Consider the following 16,484-nt stretch of genomic DNA (forward strand, 5'->3'; position numbering starts at 1 on the left):
CTATGAAACATCCCTAACAAATTCCCCAGCTCTGACTTTTATTACTAAAGTCTAACCGGTACCATGTAATAATTTTAGAAAAATGTAAAAGTACCACCACCGTTTCTGCACTACACTGTTCAGGATTGCATCGTAGAGAGGGCCTGATACAGGAGAGTGCTCTTTTCTCAGGACAGTGTTTTCCTCAATGGGATTACAAATGAACAAATACGTATGTGCATCTTATACAGGTCACTGTAAGTTCAGAGTAACAGAACAAGCAGTTTTTTACACCCGCCAAAGAGCAAATCCCACGGAAAGACAAAACATTCTCAGATTTGCTTCTTGGATCATTTGATGGTATAAAAAAGATGGGCTTAAAACCACAGGTTGGTTCCCATACCATCCCTCATCCACTACGCACCAAAAGGAAAATAGAACGATTTATTGACCAAGTACTTCCCCACTACTGGAATTGTGTACTAGTAGTGCCAGCGGCACTGGGAGTGTTTAGGCAGGTTTAAGCTGAGTAATACATTCAGGCGGTGCACGTATTTTACAAAGCATAGCGTTTTGCCCATATTAAGATAAACTTCCTGTACCTATTGACACGTAACAGAGGTCTGTTTACACAGGATTACTCTGGCTTTCAGCTCCAAACTAAATGAGTGGGGTTTTTTTAATTAAAAAAAATTTTTTTTAATGTTTATTTGAGAGACGGGGGGGGGGGGGGGGGAAGGGGGGGGAGGGAGAGTGCATGCGTGCAAGTGGGGGAGGGGCAGAGAGAAAGGAGAGAGAGAATCCCAGGCAGGCTCCACCCTGTCAGCACAGAGCCCGATGCAGGGCTTGAACTCACCAAACCGTGAGATCATGGCCTGAGCCGAGACCAGGAGTGGTAGCTTAACTGACTGAGCCACCCAGGCGCCACCCCTTTTTTTAATTAAATGTTTTTAGTTTTGAGCAACAGAGTGTGAACAAGAGAGAGAGAGGGAGGGAGGGAAGGAGACATAAAATCTGAAGGAGTCTCCAGGCTCTGAGCGGTCAGCACAGAGCCCAATGGGGGGCTCGAACCCACGGATTGCAGGATGATGACCTGAGCCAAAGTCGGACGCCTAATCTACTAAGTTGCCTAGGCACCCCCAAGCTGAAAATGAGTTTTAAGGTAATACTCCTGAGAGAAACTGGTTGTGGATTTAGTAGGAGGACCTATTTTGGTTGTAACAAGAATAGTATTTTTGTTATAATCTTCTCTTCTCAAGCGAGATCTACCCAGAAAATGTGATTGCACTTTAGGTGTTAAGGATTACTTTCTACAAAGTACTATCAATGAAGCCAAAGCGCTAACTTTCTGGCATGCTTCTATACTCCATGTCACACCCAAGCGTGCCAAAGAATCCGTGATCAAAGCATGTGTGATGCGGTGATGTACCATACAAAAGACAGTGGACCACAATTTCTGCTTTTTCATACTCTTTATTGCCAACAGTTTAAAATGGTCAACATAAAAAAAAAAAAGAAACATTTTGATAATAAATACTGCTCTTTGGGCTGTAATAAATAAAAAGTTTATTAACAAGGAATGCACTTTTCCAGCCACAAGTGTCTTCAAAAATTAACAAAAAAAAAAATTATATATGGCCATAGTTCACAGTTGAGCAGCCAAAAGCTGCTCTGATTACAGCCTTTAAACAACATGGGAGCTTCCTCCCTTCTCCCTCCCCTTCGGGAAGTATATTCACAGTTCCAAGTCCTCTGTCTGAAATGCTCTCAACAGAGAGAAGAGTCAATGCACCTTCCTGCGAAATTGTCTGAAAACCTTTTAATACAGGTACATCAAGGAAAACTGCATTCTGGTTCACTCTCAGACTGTCCAAAGTTAAGAAGTGTATGCGTCAGCCTGGTCTGGTTCCGCCCAGTCCAGCAGGCCCCAGAGGAATTGTTTTCGTACCACCACCTGTCCGTCTTTTTCAACATGCTATAGATCATCTGACTGCTTCCCTGTAGATCTCACAGTGGAAAAGAGGAGTCCCATAGGGTCCATTAAAGAAGTCGTTTAATTACATCTCTGTAAGAGCATGTTCAGAGCGTATTCCATTCGATTTTTTAATTCTGATGAACAGCCAGACATCAGCAGAGTTGTTAGTCTGAATGTTGTAGATATCCTGTCCTCGTTGATGTAAGTCAGCAGGTATTCTTCATTTTGGCTACAGATGATTATTTTCGTATGATCATGGTAGAAATTCACCTTTCAAAAGGAAACATAAATATTAGATCTCTACAGATATTCAAGAATTAGTAAAGTGTGTCCAATCATTAAATGGCTACCTGAAAATCACTTTTTGTGACCCAAACACACACTTTCCTGAAGGGTTTCGCTTACCTGAAAGGTGCCATCATTGAAGAGCATCATTAAGGCCTTATCAGATTTGAGCCACTGAAGGAGGTAGAGCCGAGGTCTTCGAATATCGGTAACACTAGGCAGATCACCACCCTAAAAGCAATTGGGAGAGTTAGTGCCCATAACAATTTTGCAGTTTGCACTCTATTCTTCTAGGCAAATGCCTCTCCAAGTTGAGCAAGCATCAGAATGTCCTGGAGATTCTTGGCCCCACCCCCCAGAGATTCTGATTCAGTAGAGAGCTAAGGTAGGACAAAAGCATCTGCACCTCTAAAAAGCTTCAGAGCTGTGCAGATGCCACTGGTCTGTGGACTACACTTCAAATATTACTGCTCAAACGCCACATCCAGGAGGTACTTACATCCATGAGGTTCTCCTCCATGTAATGAGAGAAGTATTTGAGCACCGTCACTTGACTAATGAATTGTTCAGGGGCATCTGTTGCTGGGAAAACAGAGCACTGGCCAAGCTCTGCGTAATAGTGAACTGTTCTGAAAAACAGGAACCATAGGGAGAGAGAAGAAACAAAATAGAGGCCATTAGTCACTGGTTTTAGATTTCTTGAGTGCAAGAATACAGAAGTGACAGAATCTCGTTAGTTGGACATACTTACTTTTTGTCTGGAAGGAGGCTCATGTGAGCGCCATTGTTGAAAAGGACACCTACAGTGTGGTCTGAGAGCTGGTACCCAAAGCCATATTTGTTAGAGTAATCGACCCATTTGGTGACCCACTGAAAGGAAGTGCTCAGCTGCTCTTTGGGAATGCAGTCAGCTTCCGGCATGTTTTCTAGACATCCTCGAAGGACTCTTGCCACTGTGTCCGCAACACTTCCCATGGTACTGTCCTCGAGGCCTAGAAAGTCAGAGAAAGTTGTAAACTAATTAACAATAAAATCTTAGGCGTTGGTAGCTTCCAACTTTCCCTCCACTACTTCTAAGGACATGAGGGACTCAAAATTGTTGCTCGGCTTTTTCCGATTCCTCCAATTTTGCTGGTACTGTGTAATTAGGCCACAAAACAAACTGACTCCAGTTACTTAGTATTAAGCACTGGCATTTATAGTCTCATTTAAAATGCCAATGACGGCAACTTACATTCGCTGCTACTGCTGCAGCTGCCCAGAGTGCCTCTGACTATCATGCGAATAGCATCTCCAATCTGCTGCTTATTTTCTACTGCAGGTGTTCCTGATCTGGCGACTGTAGTGGTAGGTGGCTGGAGCTCCTAGAAAAGAGAAGAGTCAGACAAGGAGTCAAACATCTAAAATTCATTTGAGGTTGAGAATTCTCAGTTAAGCTGAGATTGTGGCAACTGGTGGGAAAGCTGATCAAAAAGCAGTGGACACAAAAGATAGTTCAGTGACTCGAGTGCATGCCTCGTTAAACTAAAAAAACAAAATCTTTTAAAAGGTTCGAAGAAAAGCTTGAATCATGATCATCACATGCTTGAATCGTGATCACCATAACCCATGTGATAATTAACAAAGAAACAGAAATGATATAAAGTGTTTGTATTTTTTATTTGTATTTGTATTTGTATTTGTATTATATTTTATTCTTTTCCAGCATACCTCATCTGTCCTGTGTTTGCTGGGCTGCTGAGTTATTGAAGTCTTTTTCAAATCATGCCTAAGCTTGTAAATTTCTTCATCTTCTTTAGACACTCTATCTGTAAATCAAAGACAAGAATTATGAGCATTAGTCTGCTAACAAGGTAGGAACAGAGCTAGCCACATTTCCTCCTTTTGTGTTAGCAATCAGCTTATGAGCATTCAAGGCTAAACGAGCATTTTATCATTACCATCAGCTGCAATTAAGCAAGGAGCACACTTTAATGTGTATGGGAAAAAAAAAAGCTATCCATCACATTTTTCAGTAGAGTTTTATCATACTATAAAAAGTTCAACAGTATTCAAACATACTGGCTGTTATGCTAACATAAAAACATTCTTTTAACTAACTTATCAGATTTAAACATACTGGATCCAGAAGAGCAGAAGAAGTCTTATAACTTACTATGTGTGTCAATGTATCTTGCTTTGTCTTTTTTGCCACCAAAAAGAGCAGCAGCTGCTTTCTTAAAGAAATTCTTAGCTGGGCTTGACAAGTGGAAATCTGGAACTGTATGACAGCAGCTGGAAGAGAGTCTGTCTGGAGTGAAGCCCTGCGTAGTGTCAGAAAAGACTTTTCAGTAACCAGTTGGGTAACTGTGATCAAAAGCATGCAATAAAAAGACACAAGAAACATGCCAACCTGCAAAAAAAATTCATGTCGAATGATGTCATCCAAACTGGGACGATCCTCAGGATTTTTGGACAACATGCTAGCTATTAAGTGCTTAGCGGGAGCCAGCAATGACGATGGCATTGTATACCTGGCTTCTCTTATGCACCTGTAAGTTTCTTTCAGATTTGTCGTTTCAAAGGGGGGTCTTCCTAGTAACATTGTATACCTGTGTGCAAGATAACACTTCTTTAGGAATGGTCATAAAGTAACTCTTTTCGAATGTGAAAAAAATCTAAACCCAAATTTGCATTTTGATCATTTTGGTGCATTTACTTACATTACACAACCTAAGGCCCAAATGTCTGATTCACAGCCGTGTCCTTGCTTGTTGAGGACTTCAGGGGAGAGATAATTTGGGGTACCACATATTGTTCTGGAAAAGCAAAATATGAAGGTCTCATTAAGAACTGTTCTACTGTTTACACTTAGTTCTCTGGATAAAACCTTAAGAGTGTTATGTTGCATTTCTATTAGAAAAATTTGACTTTTGATTTTTGCCATCTCAACAGTTAACAGTTGACCAAGTGGCTTAATTATTTTAAATGTATGTACAATTGTTTTCAGCCACGTGACAGTGTTTTTAAACCAACTGAGACCACGTACAGCAGAGCGTTTGTGTAACATTTCAGGCAAATATGAGACAGATTTGTTTCATAATCAACTTCTAGGTATAAGGTCCTCTGCCTCGTCCACAGTGGGTACTTCGTGTTTCCATGGATTAACATCATTGTGGTCTGTGAATTTTAAAATCAGCTGACCCTTCTCCAACACATTAACTGGAAAATAATAAGAGCATATGTGGTCTCCGTAAAACCCTGTCAGGATGTATCTTTCTGACTCTTACCTCCTTCTGTGCTCCAAGGGTTCCAGCCTGGCTGCCAAGCCGAAGTCCCCGACTTTTAATTCCATGGCTTCGTTGATAAAGAAGTTCCCTAGATGGTAAAGAAAACAAAACCTCAATCCCCTTGAAAAGATGTTCTCACCAAATACACACACACACATCCTCTTTGGAGGGAGGCAGGCAGCCAGTTGTTGACTAGTAAAGTCACAGATTCAAAAGCAAGACGGCACAGGCTAGATCCCAACTAGAAACACTAATACACAACGAGGGAGACAGGGAAGAAACGAACACCTCTCCCTAACACGAAATCAGCGTTTGGAACAAAGGGCTTACCTAGTTTGAGATCTCTGTGTAGGATTTCTTGTTCATGAAGGTACTTCAGTCCAGACACAATCTGCCTGAGGTAGTATCGGACTTCTGGCTCCGTCAACACCTTCCTCGCTTTCAAGATATGAGCCATGGACTAGGAAGAGCGGAAGGAAAAAAGACAGCGTGTCAGAGTTATGGGCATCAGTAGTTGTCCTGCACAAGGTGCGTGATCAAAGTTAACACTGCAGTAAAGTAACTGCCACCAGAGCAGAAGCCCCGATACAAGGCGATGTGAATGCCACACCAGCCGGGGGGCGCAGATGGACTGGGACAGGGGTCAGCGCTCACCCTTCGACTGCAGTACTCCAAGAGAATGTAAATGTTCTCTTTGTCCTCGAAGTAGTGGTAAAACTGCACTACATGCTTATGATGAAGGATTCTGTGAAGCTCTATCTCTTTGTCAATCTGAAAGAAAAAGCAGAACCAGGCTTATGAGCCTTCTGTCACCGCTTCCAAGCCAGCTGCTTACACACGCAGAAGACATTTTCTTAGCAGGGAAGGGCCATTCCTGCACACAAAGAAAATACTTTACTCAACAGTCATACACACCTTTTCCCTTTGATGAGGTTTGGCTACTCTGCTGTGAGGAATAATTTTTGCAGCATAGACTTTGTTGTTGGTCAGATCTGTCATCTCGTAACATTTTGCAAAGCCACCCTGAAAACAAAGCCGAGACAGCACTGAGTGTGGGAGAAAAACGGACAGTACATGTTTATAAAAATGAATAAAAATTAGAAAGGAGCGCAACATTACGGGTGGCAGTGAGGGTGGAAAGACGTGTGCACTGTACTTTTTAAAAGCTCCCTCGCGAAGCCAAAAGCATTCCTGAAAACAGTGAACCGGTTCCCCTTCTCCCTTTACAAAGAGGAGCTTTATGGAGGGGGTTGGGAACAGGGAGATGAAAAATAATGTCTGAAGAGACCTGTCAAGAAAATCCCCTGGGGGGCAGGCGGAGGAAGCCAGGGGCGCGAGCAGAAAGCCCTCGCTTCTGGCCTCCAGATCAATTTCTTGGGGCTGCGGGAGGCACTGAGAGCTGAGGCTAAGGATATAAAGCCAACCCGGCGCTGTCAGCGCACAAAAGCCAGAGCAGGGCAGGTGAATACCCACGACCCGCCGGGATCGGAGCCCCCGAGAAGCCAAAATGCGGGGACTCAGGGTCCGGCCGGCTCGGGGGGGGGGGGGGAGGGGGGGCGGTGGGGGATGCCCGGGCAGACCTCCCAACCGCCCGTCCGGCAGCCAGGCGCCCGCCGCTCGTCACCTTTCCCAGCACTTTGCCCCGGCAGTAGCGCTTCCCCGTCGTGGGGTCGACGATAATCCGCGAGATCTCGGCCCCCGAGTGCGAGTGGTGATGATGGTGGTGCGGGGCCGCCGGCTGCCCCTGCGCCTGGGGCTGAGGCGGCTGCGGCTCCTCAGGGGGCTGCTGCGGCCGCTTCTTCTTAGAGTCCCCGCCGCAAGCCTTGCCCAGCGCCTGCTCACACATCTTGGTGCTGGCGGCCGGCTGGTAGGTGATAGTCCGCAAGAGCTCCATCGTCGCCTCACCGCCCGGCACTGCCAGCTGTCACCTCCAAGGCGCGGACACACGTCCGAGCCGGCCCTCACCCTCGAGCCCCCGCCGCCACCTCCTACGACCCACGCCCGACGTCCGCTTCCACTTGTGAGAGTGCGAACGCCCGGAGAAGTCTTATATACGGGCCGAGAAGGGGGGCGGAGAATCGAAACGGGATGCGACGTCACGGACGACGTCCCGCCCACCGGCCGCCCGAGAGCGCGGGTCGGACGCCAAGTCTGGACCGGCCGCTGGCGTTCTTCTTGCGAGCGGCATGCGGACAGGGGTCGTGTAGCTCGTGCGCCGGTCTCGGGGAAGGATCGCCGCAACGGGCAGGGCGACAACAAAGAAGTCCGGCAATTCCGGGACCGCCACCCCATTCTTCGAATGCTCTCAGGTTCTGGGTTTGAAATGGAAACCCGAGGGCTTGGCGCCAGGCCCCATCCCCTCCCTCAGCCCCGCCCTCGCCCCGCCCCACTCGCCGGGTGTCCCGGCGGCTAGGCGTGTGAGCCCGGCAGGGCGCTGTGCCAACGCGGGTCCCCTCCCCCGCACAGTCCTACTTGACCGCGTCGCAACCTGACGCCTCCAGTCAGGTGTGACCGTGTCCAGAGTCCACTGCACAGGCACGTGAGGCCTCGCCCTGACCATCTGGAGGACCTCGGTGCTGCCGTTCGCCGGCCCTACCGCCACCCAGCACGGCCGCCCGCATTATTACCCCATCAGCTCGCTTCTCGATGGGGCACTGGGGGTGGTAGTGCCAGCGAAAGGCGAGGATTCCTAGAGCAAGGCGTACCGAGCTCAACGCCGGTTCTCAGTGAGGCGGGCCCAGGCCGGGGCCCGTAGGCTGACCAAGCCAAGTCCCATTTAGGCCTTCCTGGCCTCTGCCCACCGCGCAGAGCGGGTCTTTGTAGGAGGTCAGGTCCTTAACCTTGGAGAGGGAGACAGTCCCAGGCAAAAGCCTTCATCTTCTGGCTGCTCTCAGACTGGGGAGCAAGGGCGTCATCTCCTGGGAAGTATTAGAAGCGCAGGCACGGATTCGAATGGGGAGCGGTTTACAACGTGGGCCTTTCTTGATAGTAAGTGGTGTTAAAAGGGCTCCTGGTGCTAATTATGGTTTACCATCGAAGTCATCTATCACTTCTTTTTCGGAAGGGCTTAGGCACAATGCGTCCTTTAAATGGCTCATTAAGTCACGGGGCTGCCCTGGTGCTGGGAGACAATGCAAGGCCTTTTCCCCCTGCAGGGGGACTGGTAGGATGAAGGGAGGGACATAGGCTAAGGAGCTTCAACATGGCTTAGATTCCTGTTCCCGGATTTTGCTCTTCGCTTTTGCTGACCGAGGAACACCTGTTTCCCTTGCTGTCCTGGCAACAGTGGAACATTAATTAAGAACAAGGCACCGTGTATAGTATTTTGAAATGCCTTATGTAATCCTACAACAGTTGGGAGTGGGAAATACTGTTATTCCCCTTTTACAGATAAGGAAACTGGGGTTTAGTTAACTGTTCTATGTATATGTTAGTAGACCACCCAAGTTATGTTGATGAGCAGTAGACAAATCCTTTAATCCAAGGTTAACAAGATGCGGTAAACCGTTTTTTGATACTAAATGCCAGGGGCTCTTTCCAGTACCAGACTGATGAACCTCTGGCAGGTACTTAGAAAAAGGGTTTGCTCCAGTCCACTCTCAAGCTTAGGCATGCATGGTGTCAGTTAGACAAGCATTTCCACAGGCCTTCTGTGTCAAACACCTCCCACCTAATGTAGAAGGAGACCTCACTGGCATTACACGGTAGGAAGGGAACGTCTTTCTGGTTCTTTACACAGTTCAGGGCAAGCACAGGCATGTCTCTCATAAGTGAAAGTAGACTTTACTCCCCAGATGATCAGGGCTGGAGTGGGGTGGGGTGGAAATGAAGAATTACGTAATCTTCCCCTTCATTCATAAGCCTAGGGTGACTTTTGGTCCCCAGATTTATGCAAACCTATTCACTAGCCTATTCACAGCAGGCTTGCTGGTTAGAAAAGACCATCTTAACTTCCAGAGCTAATCCCACACCATATCTTTATTTGACTGGTTGACAATGAACTTTTTATCTCTAATTGTTTATGGCCTTCTAAGAGAAAAGGACTGTGAAGAACAGGTGGTCAGGGTATCTTTCATTATTATTTCAACTCTTTGGTTATCCTACACTATTGTATATATTTTTAGCAAATGTACTTAATTAAGCATTCGACAAACCACTTAACATTCCCTATGAAGTTCAGATCTACCCTTCAAAACATTCTAGTATTTACTAAAAGATTAACACTGTGTGTGCGTGTTCTGAGATTTCCTGGCCAACTGTGAAAATCTGATTTTTCAGTTTGTGGTGCCATCACGTGGGCAGAACTAGAATTGCAGTTCATCGAACATAAAGAGGAAGTGAGTGGTACCTTCCGATGGAGATCAGTCTTTAATTACAAAGTTTATTTCTCTGTAGTTCTACAGATTTAATGCAAATACAATCAGAATCCCAATATGATCTCTAATGACACTTGGCAGGCTGATTCTAACCTTCATAGCAACGTGTAGGTAATCAAAAATAGCCAAGTCCCTTTAGAGAAGAAGAAAAGGGGCAAGGCCTTTCTCTACCAGCTATCATCACTTATAATGAAGCCGTAGCAAGTAAGAAGGCACAGTCCTCTCACAGGGATAGACTGATCAATGGAATAAAGTGCCTGGAAATAGCTCCACATTTATTAACTTATTATTTATTAACTTTGGTAGATGACCAAAGAGTCATGATAGATCAGTGAGGAAGCGAGGGACTGTTCAGTAAATGGAACTAGAAGCCAATGGTTTTTCCATATTAAAACAAAGTAAACTCCATACCTCACACTGGATTCGTTTTCCAGGGCCGCCACTGCAAATACCACAGACTGGGCAGCTTAAATGACAGAAATTTTTCTCAGATCTGGAGTCTGGAAGTCCAAGATCAAGGTGTGGGCAGGCTTGCTTTCTCCTGAGACCTCTTGACTTGTGGATGAGTGCCTTCTCGCCGTGTCCTCACGTGGTTGTTCCTCTGTGCACAAGCATCCTTGGTGTCCCCTTGTGTGTCCAAACTTCCTGCAATAAGGACAGAACTTAGAATGGAGTAGGGCTCAGGCATGTTCTCATTTAAATGTTAGATGTCCTCATTTAACCTGAATTACCTCTTTAAAGTTAGTTTGTTTATTTATTTATTTTGAGATTGGGAGGGAGAGGGTAGAGAGAGAGAGGGAGAAAGAGAGAATCCCAATAGGCTCTGCACTGTCAGTGCGGAGCATGATGTGGGGCTGGAACCCAGGAACCATGAGATTATGATGAGAGCTGAAATCGCCAGTTATTGGCTTTACAGACTAAGTCCCTTCAGGCGCCCACTGAATTGCCTCTTTAATGGCCCTATCTCCATATACAGTCGTCTTCTGAGGAGTCAGGGGCTTCAATACATGGATGTTGAGGAAACACAGTTCAGCCTATAAACACCATATGCAAAAAAAAAAAAAAAAAAAAAAATCTCCAGATAGAGTAAGGACTTAAATTCAAGAACAAAGAAAATAATAGTAGCAAGTATAAGCAATCAACTTTCTGAGCATAGGGTATGGAAAGAGTTTTGTTTTGTTTTTTAGTTGAGATCTAATTGACATGTAACAGTGTATTAGTTTTAGGTGTACAACACATTGATTTAATACAGGTAAATATTGTGAAATGGTTAACACAGTAAATTTCCATCATTGCAAATAGTTAGATTTTTTTTTCTTGTTGATGAGAAATTTTAAGATCTACTTTGTTAGCCACATTCACATATAAGAACAATATTGTCAACTATAGTCATCTTGCTATATGTTACGCCCCCAAGACATACTAGTCTTATTACAGGATGTTTGTACCTTTTGACCCCCTTCACCTGTTTTGCATCCTGACCCTAACATCTGCCATCCACCAATCTGTTCTCTGCCAGGAGTTCGGTTTTTTTTAGTTTCTAGATAGAGTGAGAACACACAGTATTTGTCCTTCTCTTTGTGACTTAATTCACTTGGCATAATGCCCTGAGGCATTACGTTGTTACAAATGGCAGGATAGCCTTCTTTTTTTAATCACTGAATAATATTCTATTCTCTCTCTCTCTCTGTATATATACACACACATATATATATATACACATATATATACATATATATATGCAAATTAAATTTTCTTTATTCATCTGTTGATGGACATTTAAGTTGTTTCTATACCTTGGCTATCATTACTGATGCTTCGGGGAGCATGGGCATACTGTTATCTATTTGAAATTATGATTTTGTTTCCTTTGGAGATATACCTAGAAGTGGAATTGCTGGTCATATTGTGTTTCAGTTTTTAATTTCTTGAGGAAACTCCGTACTGTTTTATACATTGTACCAGTTTACATTTCCATCAAGAGTCTACAAGGGTTCCCTTTTCTCCATATCCTTGCATGCATTTGGTATCTTTTGTCTTTCTGAAAACAGACATCCTAAAAGGTACTACATGGTGTCTCGTTGTGGTTTTGGTTTTACATTATATTTGATGTTGAGGATTTTTTTGTGTACCTGTTGGCCATTTGTACATCTTCCTTGGAAAAATGTCTACTCAAGATCTTTGCTCAGTTTTAATTGTGTGTTTTGTTTTTTACTATTATATGGGTTCCTGGTATATTTTGGATAATAACTCCTTATCAGATGAGTGGTTGGCAAATATTTTCTTCCATTTCATAGGTTGCCTATTCTTTTGTTGATAGTTTTCTTTGCTGTGCAGAAACTTTTTAGTTTGATGTAGGCTGATGACATTATGTGCATCTTCTTTGATTTTTTTAACCTCTTATTTTGAAATAAAATTTCTTTATCCCTTGTCCATTGTTAAAAAATTGAAGAATATAGAAACACTAAAGGAGGCAGGTATTGGTAAAATTCACTGTAAGAATTCAGAGTGCCTAGGTGGCTCACTCGGTTAAACATCTGACTTTGGCTCAGGTCATGATCTCACAGTTCGTGGGTTTAAGCCCCATGTCTGGCTCTGTGCGGATAGCTCAGAGCCTGGAGCCTGCTTCGGATTCTGTGTCTCCCTCTCTCTGCCTCTCCCCCACTCATGCTTGCTCTCTCTCTCTCTCTCTCTGTCTCTCAAAAATGAACAAATGTTTAAAAATTTTTTTTAATTCATGTAAGATGCAATGATAAATAATCCTAAAGTGGTCTTCTCCCTTACTCCTCTATTATGGATTTCTTGGCATGTCATCCAGGTAGTGATTTCATTCCTCTGCTCTCCATCCAGATGGCAGTTGTCAATAGGCTTCACTGTCCAATATCTCGAATTGCTCTTTCAGCTAAGTCATTTTAACCCTGGTGATCTGGCTCAATAGTATTGTAAATGGTACTCTATTTTTTCTTTCATCATCACTGCCCTATGTTTTGAATGTTCTAAACAGACTAATTCTATCACACCTGCAGAAACTGCATTCACAAAGATTTCTATTTTTAAAAATCTTTTTTTTTAATGTTTGTTTATTTTTGAGAGAGAGAGAGAGTGAGAGGAGGAGCAGAGAGAAAGAGAGAGGGAGAGAGAGAGAAAAAGAGAGAGAGAGAGAGAGAGAGAGAATCTGAAGCAGGCTCCAGGCTCTGAGCTGTCAGCACAGAGCCCAAAGCGGGATGCAAACTCTCAAACCATGAGACTATGACGTGAGCTGAAGTTGGACACTTAACCGACTCAGCCACCCAGGCTCCCCCACAAAGATTTCTATTTAGTTACTATTCTCCTTGACCTTTCTGCAACATTTGGCACTTTTCATGCTCCCTCTTATTTGCCATCATGCTTGACTCCTAGAGTCTCTTCTGCCTTCTCTTCTAGTTTTCTCCCTATGACTTGGATCTTTCTGATCCTTTTCTCTCTCTTCAGTTCCTCCCATTCACAGGACTTCAGATTTTGGTCCCCATACTCACTAATAAAGCCAAGAATTATGAACCCCCTCACACATTTTTAAGTTGATTCATAAATTTCTTTAACTTTATTTATTCATTTTGAGAGAGAGAGAGAGAGAGAGCAAGCAGGGGAAGGGCAAAGAGCGAGCGAGTCAGAGGATCCCAAGCAGGCTACACGCTGTCAGTGCAAAGCCAGGTGTGGGGCTCAAACTTACCAACCATGAGATCATGACCTGAGCCAAAATCAAGAGTTCGACGCTTAACCGACAGAGCCACCCAGGTGTCCCAATATATAAATTTTTAAAAGATTAAGAGTTATAAATCATATCATATCTGAAACCATGAATGTTATGTGTGTGTCTTCACTACGGTTTTGCCACAACTGTAGAGCCACATGTTCAGTTTATGGTGAACTTCCATGGTATAATTTAATGGCCAAACACAGTCTTCACCGTCAAACTAATCAGTCAGAAAATTGACTTTGTGTCCATACTGAAATAAATGTGTTAATACTTGTCTTTGTGGTAACCATATTGCTTCTAAATTCTTGTGGAGCACGGGGAGGAGGAATAAAACAGAAAGAAGGGAAGGGGAAGAGGAAGAGACAGGGCTAGGGGAAAGGGAAGGGGAAGGGAAGATGAACCCTAAGATCTTGCTACAGGTTTGCCACTCGAAGGAAGCTTCTTACTCAAGATCTGCAGTCTTATATTTTCCCTGTGTTTGGGGGACTCCAGAGGTATTTACCCTTGGTAGAAATGAACAAGAGTAAAATTCTGGATAGATGGGTGCATGGATGAAAGATGGACAGATGAGAGATTGGCTCTCCTATTGTAAAATGGGAGACAAGCAATTGTGAAAGCAAATTTGGGATAGGAGAACCGGCAGAATTGGGTTTCTCAGGCACATCAGTTTTAGGGAAGAGTTCTCATAATAGCTGGAGTTTGTAAATTGATTCTCTTCAAACTGTCCATCTGCCCCATTGCTCCTTGAAACATCTTCAGGTATATACATATCTTCTTCATTGAATTGACTATTCTTAAAAAAAATACTTATTTTCTATTTCACTCCTGCATAATTTACTCATTTTCACCAATCCAGTTATCACTTAGTTGGATTAAGGGTAGATGCTCAGAAACTTGTTGATCTCTTGTTTACAAGCATCAGCCAGATATTTCTATTTGAAGATCTCACATTAAACTGGAGATATTCACTTCATTGTCATCATGACAGTAAAATCTATACATTTTGGTGTACAGTTGTTTCTTAAAGTTCCCACAGCTTAAGATAAAATCCAGCTATATCAGCAATAACCTCATTGTCTCTGACTTGAACTTGCCCTGGATAAAGGCAAAACCTCAGTCTTTTAGCAGGCCCTTCTTTCTCATGCAGATTCCAAGTGAAGATTAGGTGTGCTGCCTTTAGTGCAAGAAAGGAAGAGAAATATAAGTGTATAGATATAAGTATATATGTATTAATAGATAAGTAGGTAGATGGGTATAGATAGACATATCTGCTGATATTTGCAGAAAGGAACTGCAAGGTAAACCAGATACTGGTGAAAATACTGGTCGGGGCGGTGGGGGGGAGGTGTAGAGGCATAAACAGTGTAAAATGAGCAGAAATTTAGGCAAGACTTCTTGGAGTATACTTTCCAATGGAAGTCATGTAATTCATGTAAATCATGAATCATGTAAATGTTTTACATATTCAGAAAAAAATGTTCCCTAAAATTGAAAATATCTTAAAAGGAAAGATACTAACTGTATATCAAAATTTAACAAAACCATTCAAAGGAAAGAATTACTCTAGATATCTGAAATATTGTATTCTTGCTGAAAACCCTTGGAAGGATATAAGGAGAAAAATAGCTTGAAATTCAGTGGTTTTATTATTAATAGTAATATTGGTATTGTTATTTGGAAATCATTCATATTACAGACCTAAAGTAAATAAATGATTATGTTACTATTATTTTAAAATAAAATTTTCATGTTAGGAAATGACTATAAAATTAAAATAATTAAGTAAAACCCTATAAGCCAAATTTAAATTGACAAATGTCTATTTAAACTCTTTTTGAAATCATTTGAAATCAAATGTATCTCCTACCTGTATTGTCTGAATGGACCTGCATTTAAAAAAATAGTGTATACAATGGAGTACTATGTGGCAATGTGAAAGAATGAAATATGGCCCTTTGTAGCAACGTGGATGGAACTGGAGAGTGTTATGCTAAGTGAAATAAGCCATACAGAGAAAGACAGATACCATATGTTTTCACTCTTATGTGGATCCTGAGAAACTTACCAGAAACCCATGGGGGAGGGGAGGGAAAAAAAAAAAAAAGAGGTTAGAGTGGAAGAGAGCCAAAGCATAAGAGACTCTTAAAAACTGAGAACAAACTGAGGGTTGATGGGGGGTGGGAGGGAGGGGAAGGTGGGTGATGGGTAGTGAGGAGGGCACCTTTTGGGATGAGCACTGGGTGTTGTATGGAAACCAATTTGACAATAAATTTCATATATTGAAAAAAAATAAAACATTTATCAAAAAAATAGTGTATATAACTGATTAACACATTTGCAACATAAAAATTCATGAGACCGCGGTGATACTTTTTAAAAGTTAAATTTGCTTACACCAAATCCTAATTCTGAAAATTGGTAATTATAGGGAATATATTAATTTATTCTTGTAGTTGAAGGTAACAAAATAACCCTGGTTAATGACATTTTTTCCAGTTTTTTTAAAGGTATAATTGACATACAGCAGTGTAAGTTTAAGATGTACAGGATGATTTAATGTACAAATATCATGCAGTGATTACCACAATAAGTTCAGTTAACATCCATCATCTCATGTAGATGCAAAAAAAGAGAAAAAGAAAAAACACTTTTTTTCCTTGTGATGAGAACTCTTAGTATCTATTTTCTTAACTTTCATATGTAGGTGATCTTTGAACAACATGGGTTTGAAATGCATAGATCCACTTACATGCAGGGTTTCTTTTAATGTATATATAAGTATAGTACAGTACTGTAAATGTATTTTCTCTCTCTTATGGTTTTCTTAATGACATTGTCTTATCTCTAATTACTTCAATATAAGA

The 16,484-nt window shown here is 42.6% G+C and overlaps 1 protein-coding gene across 1 annotated transcript; it reads right to left on the minus strand.

Annotated features, from left to right (window-relative positions):
• Positions 1-1,432: 1,432 nt before the first annotated feature.
• PLK2 (polo like kinase 2) lies at positions 1,433-7,533 on the minus strand. The gene is made up of 14 exons (XM_027041604.2): positions 7,133-7,533; positions 6,424-6,531; positions 6,163-6,279; positions 5,839-5,968; positions 5,509-5,596; positions 4,942-5,037; positions 4,632-4,830; positions 4,395-4,542; positions 3,950-4,047; positions 3,474-3,603; positions 2,991-3,231; positions 2,739-2,868; positions 2,360-2,470; positions 1,433-2,224 (listed from the first exon to the last, which is right to left on the minus strand). The coding sequence occupies exons 1-14, from the start codon at positions 7,400-7,402 to the stop codon at positions 2,033-2,035; spliced, it is 2,058 nt and encodes a 685-aa protein (XP_026897405.1). The 5' UTR covers positions 7,403-7,533; the 3' UTR covers positions 1,433-2,032.
• Positions 7,534-16,484: the final 8,951 nt, after the last annotated feature.

Source organism: Acinonyx jubatus, chromosome A1, assembly GCF_027475565.1.
Source record: "Acinonyx jubatus isolate Ajub_Pintada_27869175 chromosome A1, VMU_Ajub_asm_v1.0, whole genome shotgun sequence".
NCBI lineage: Eukaryota > Metazoa > Chordata > Mammalia > Carnivora > Felidae > Acinonyx > Acinonyx jubatus.

Excerpts from the sequence above, each read along its gene's own strand:
- PLK2 (XM_027041604.2), bottom strand. The coding sequence starts at position 7,402 with ATGGAGCTCTTGCGGACTATCACCTACCAGCCGGCCGCCAGCACCAAG. Across the intron at positions 4,048-4,394 it reads AAGATACATTGACACACATA|ATAGAGTGTCTAAAGAAGAT; the intron begins GTAAGTTATAAG and ends TTTGATTTACAG. Across the intron at positions 3,232-3,473 it reads CTGCAGCAGTAGCAGCGAAT|GCCTCGAGGACAGTACCATG; the intron begins GTAAGTTGCCGT and ends CTGACTTTCTAG.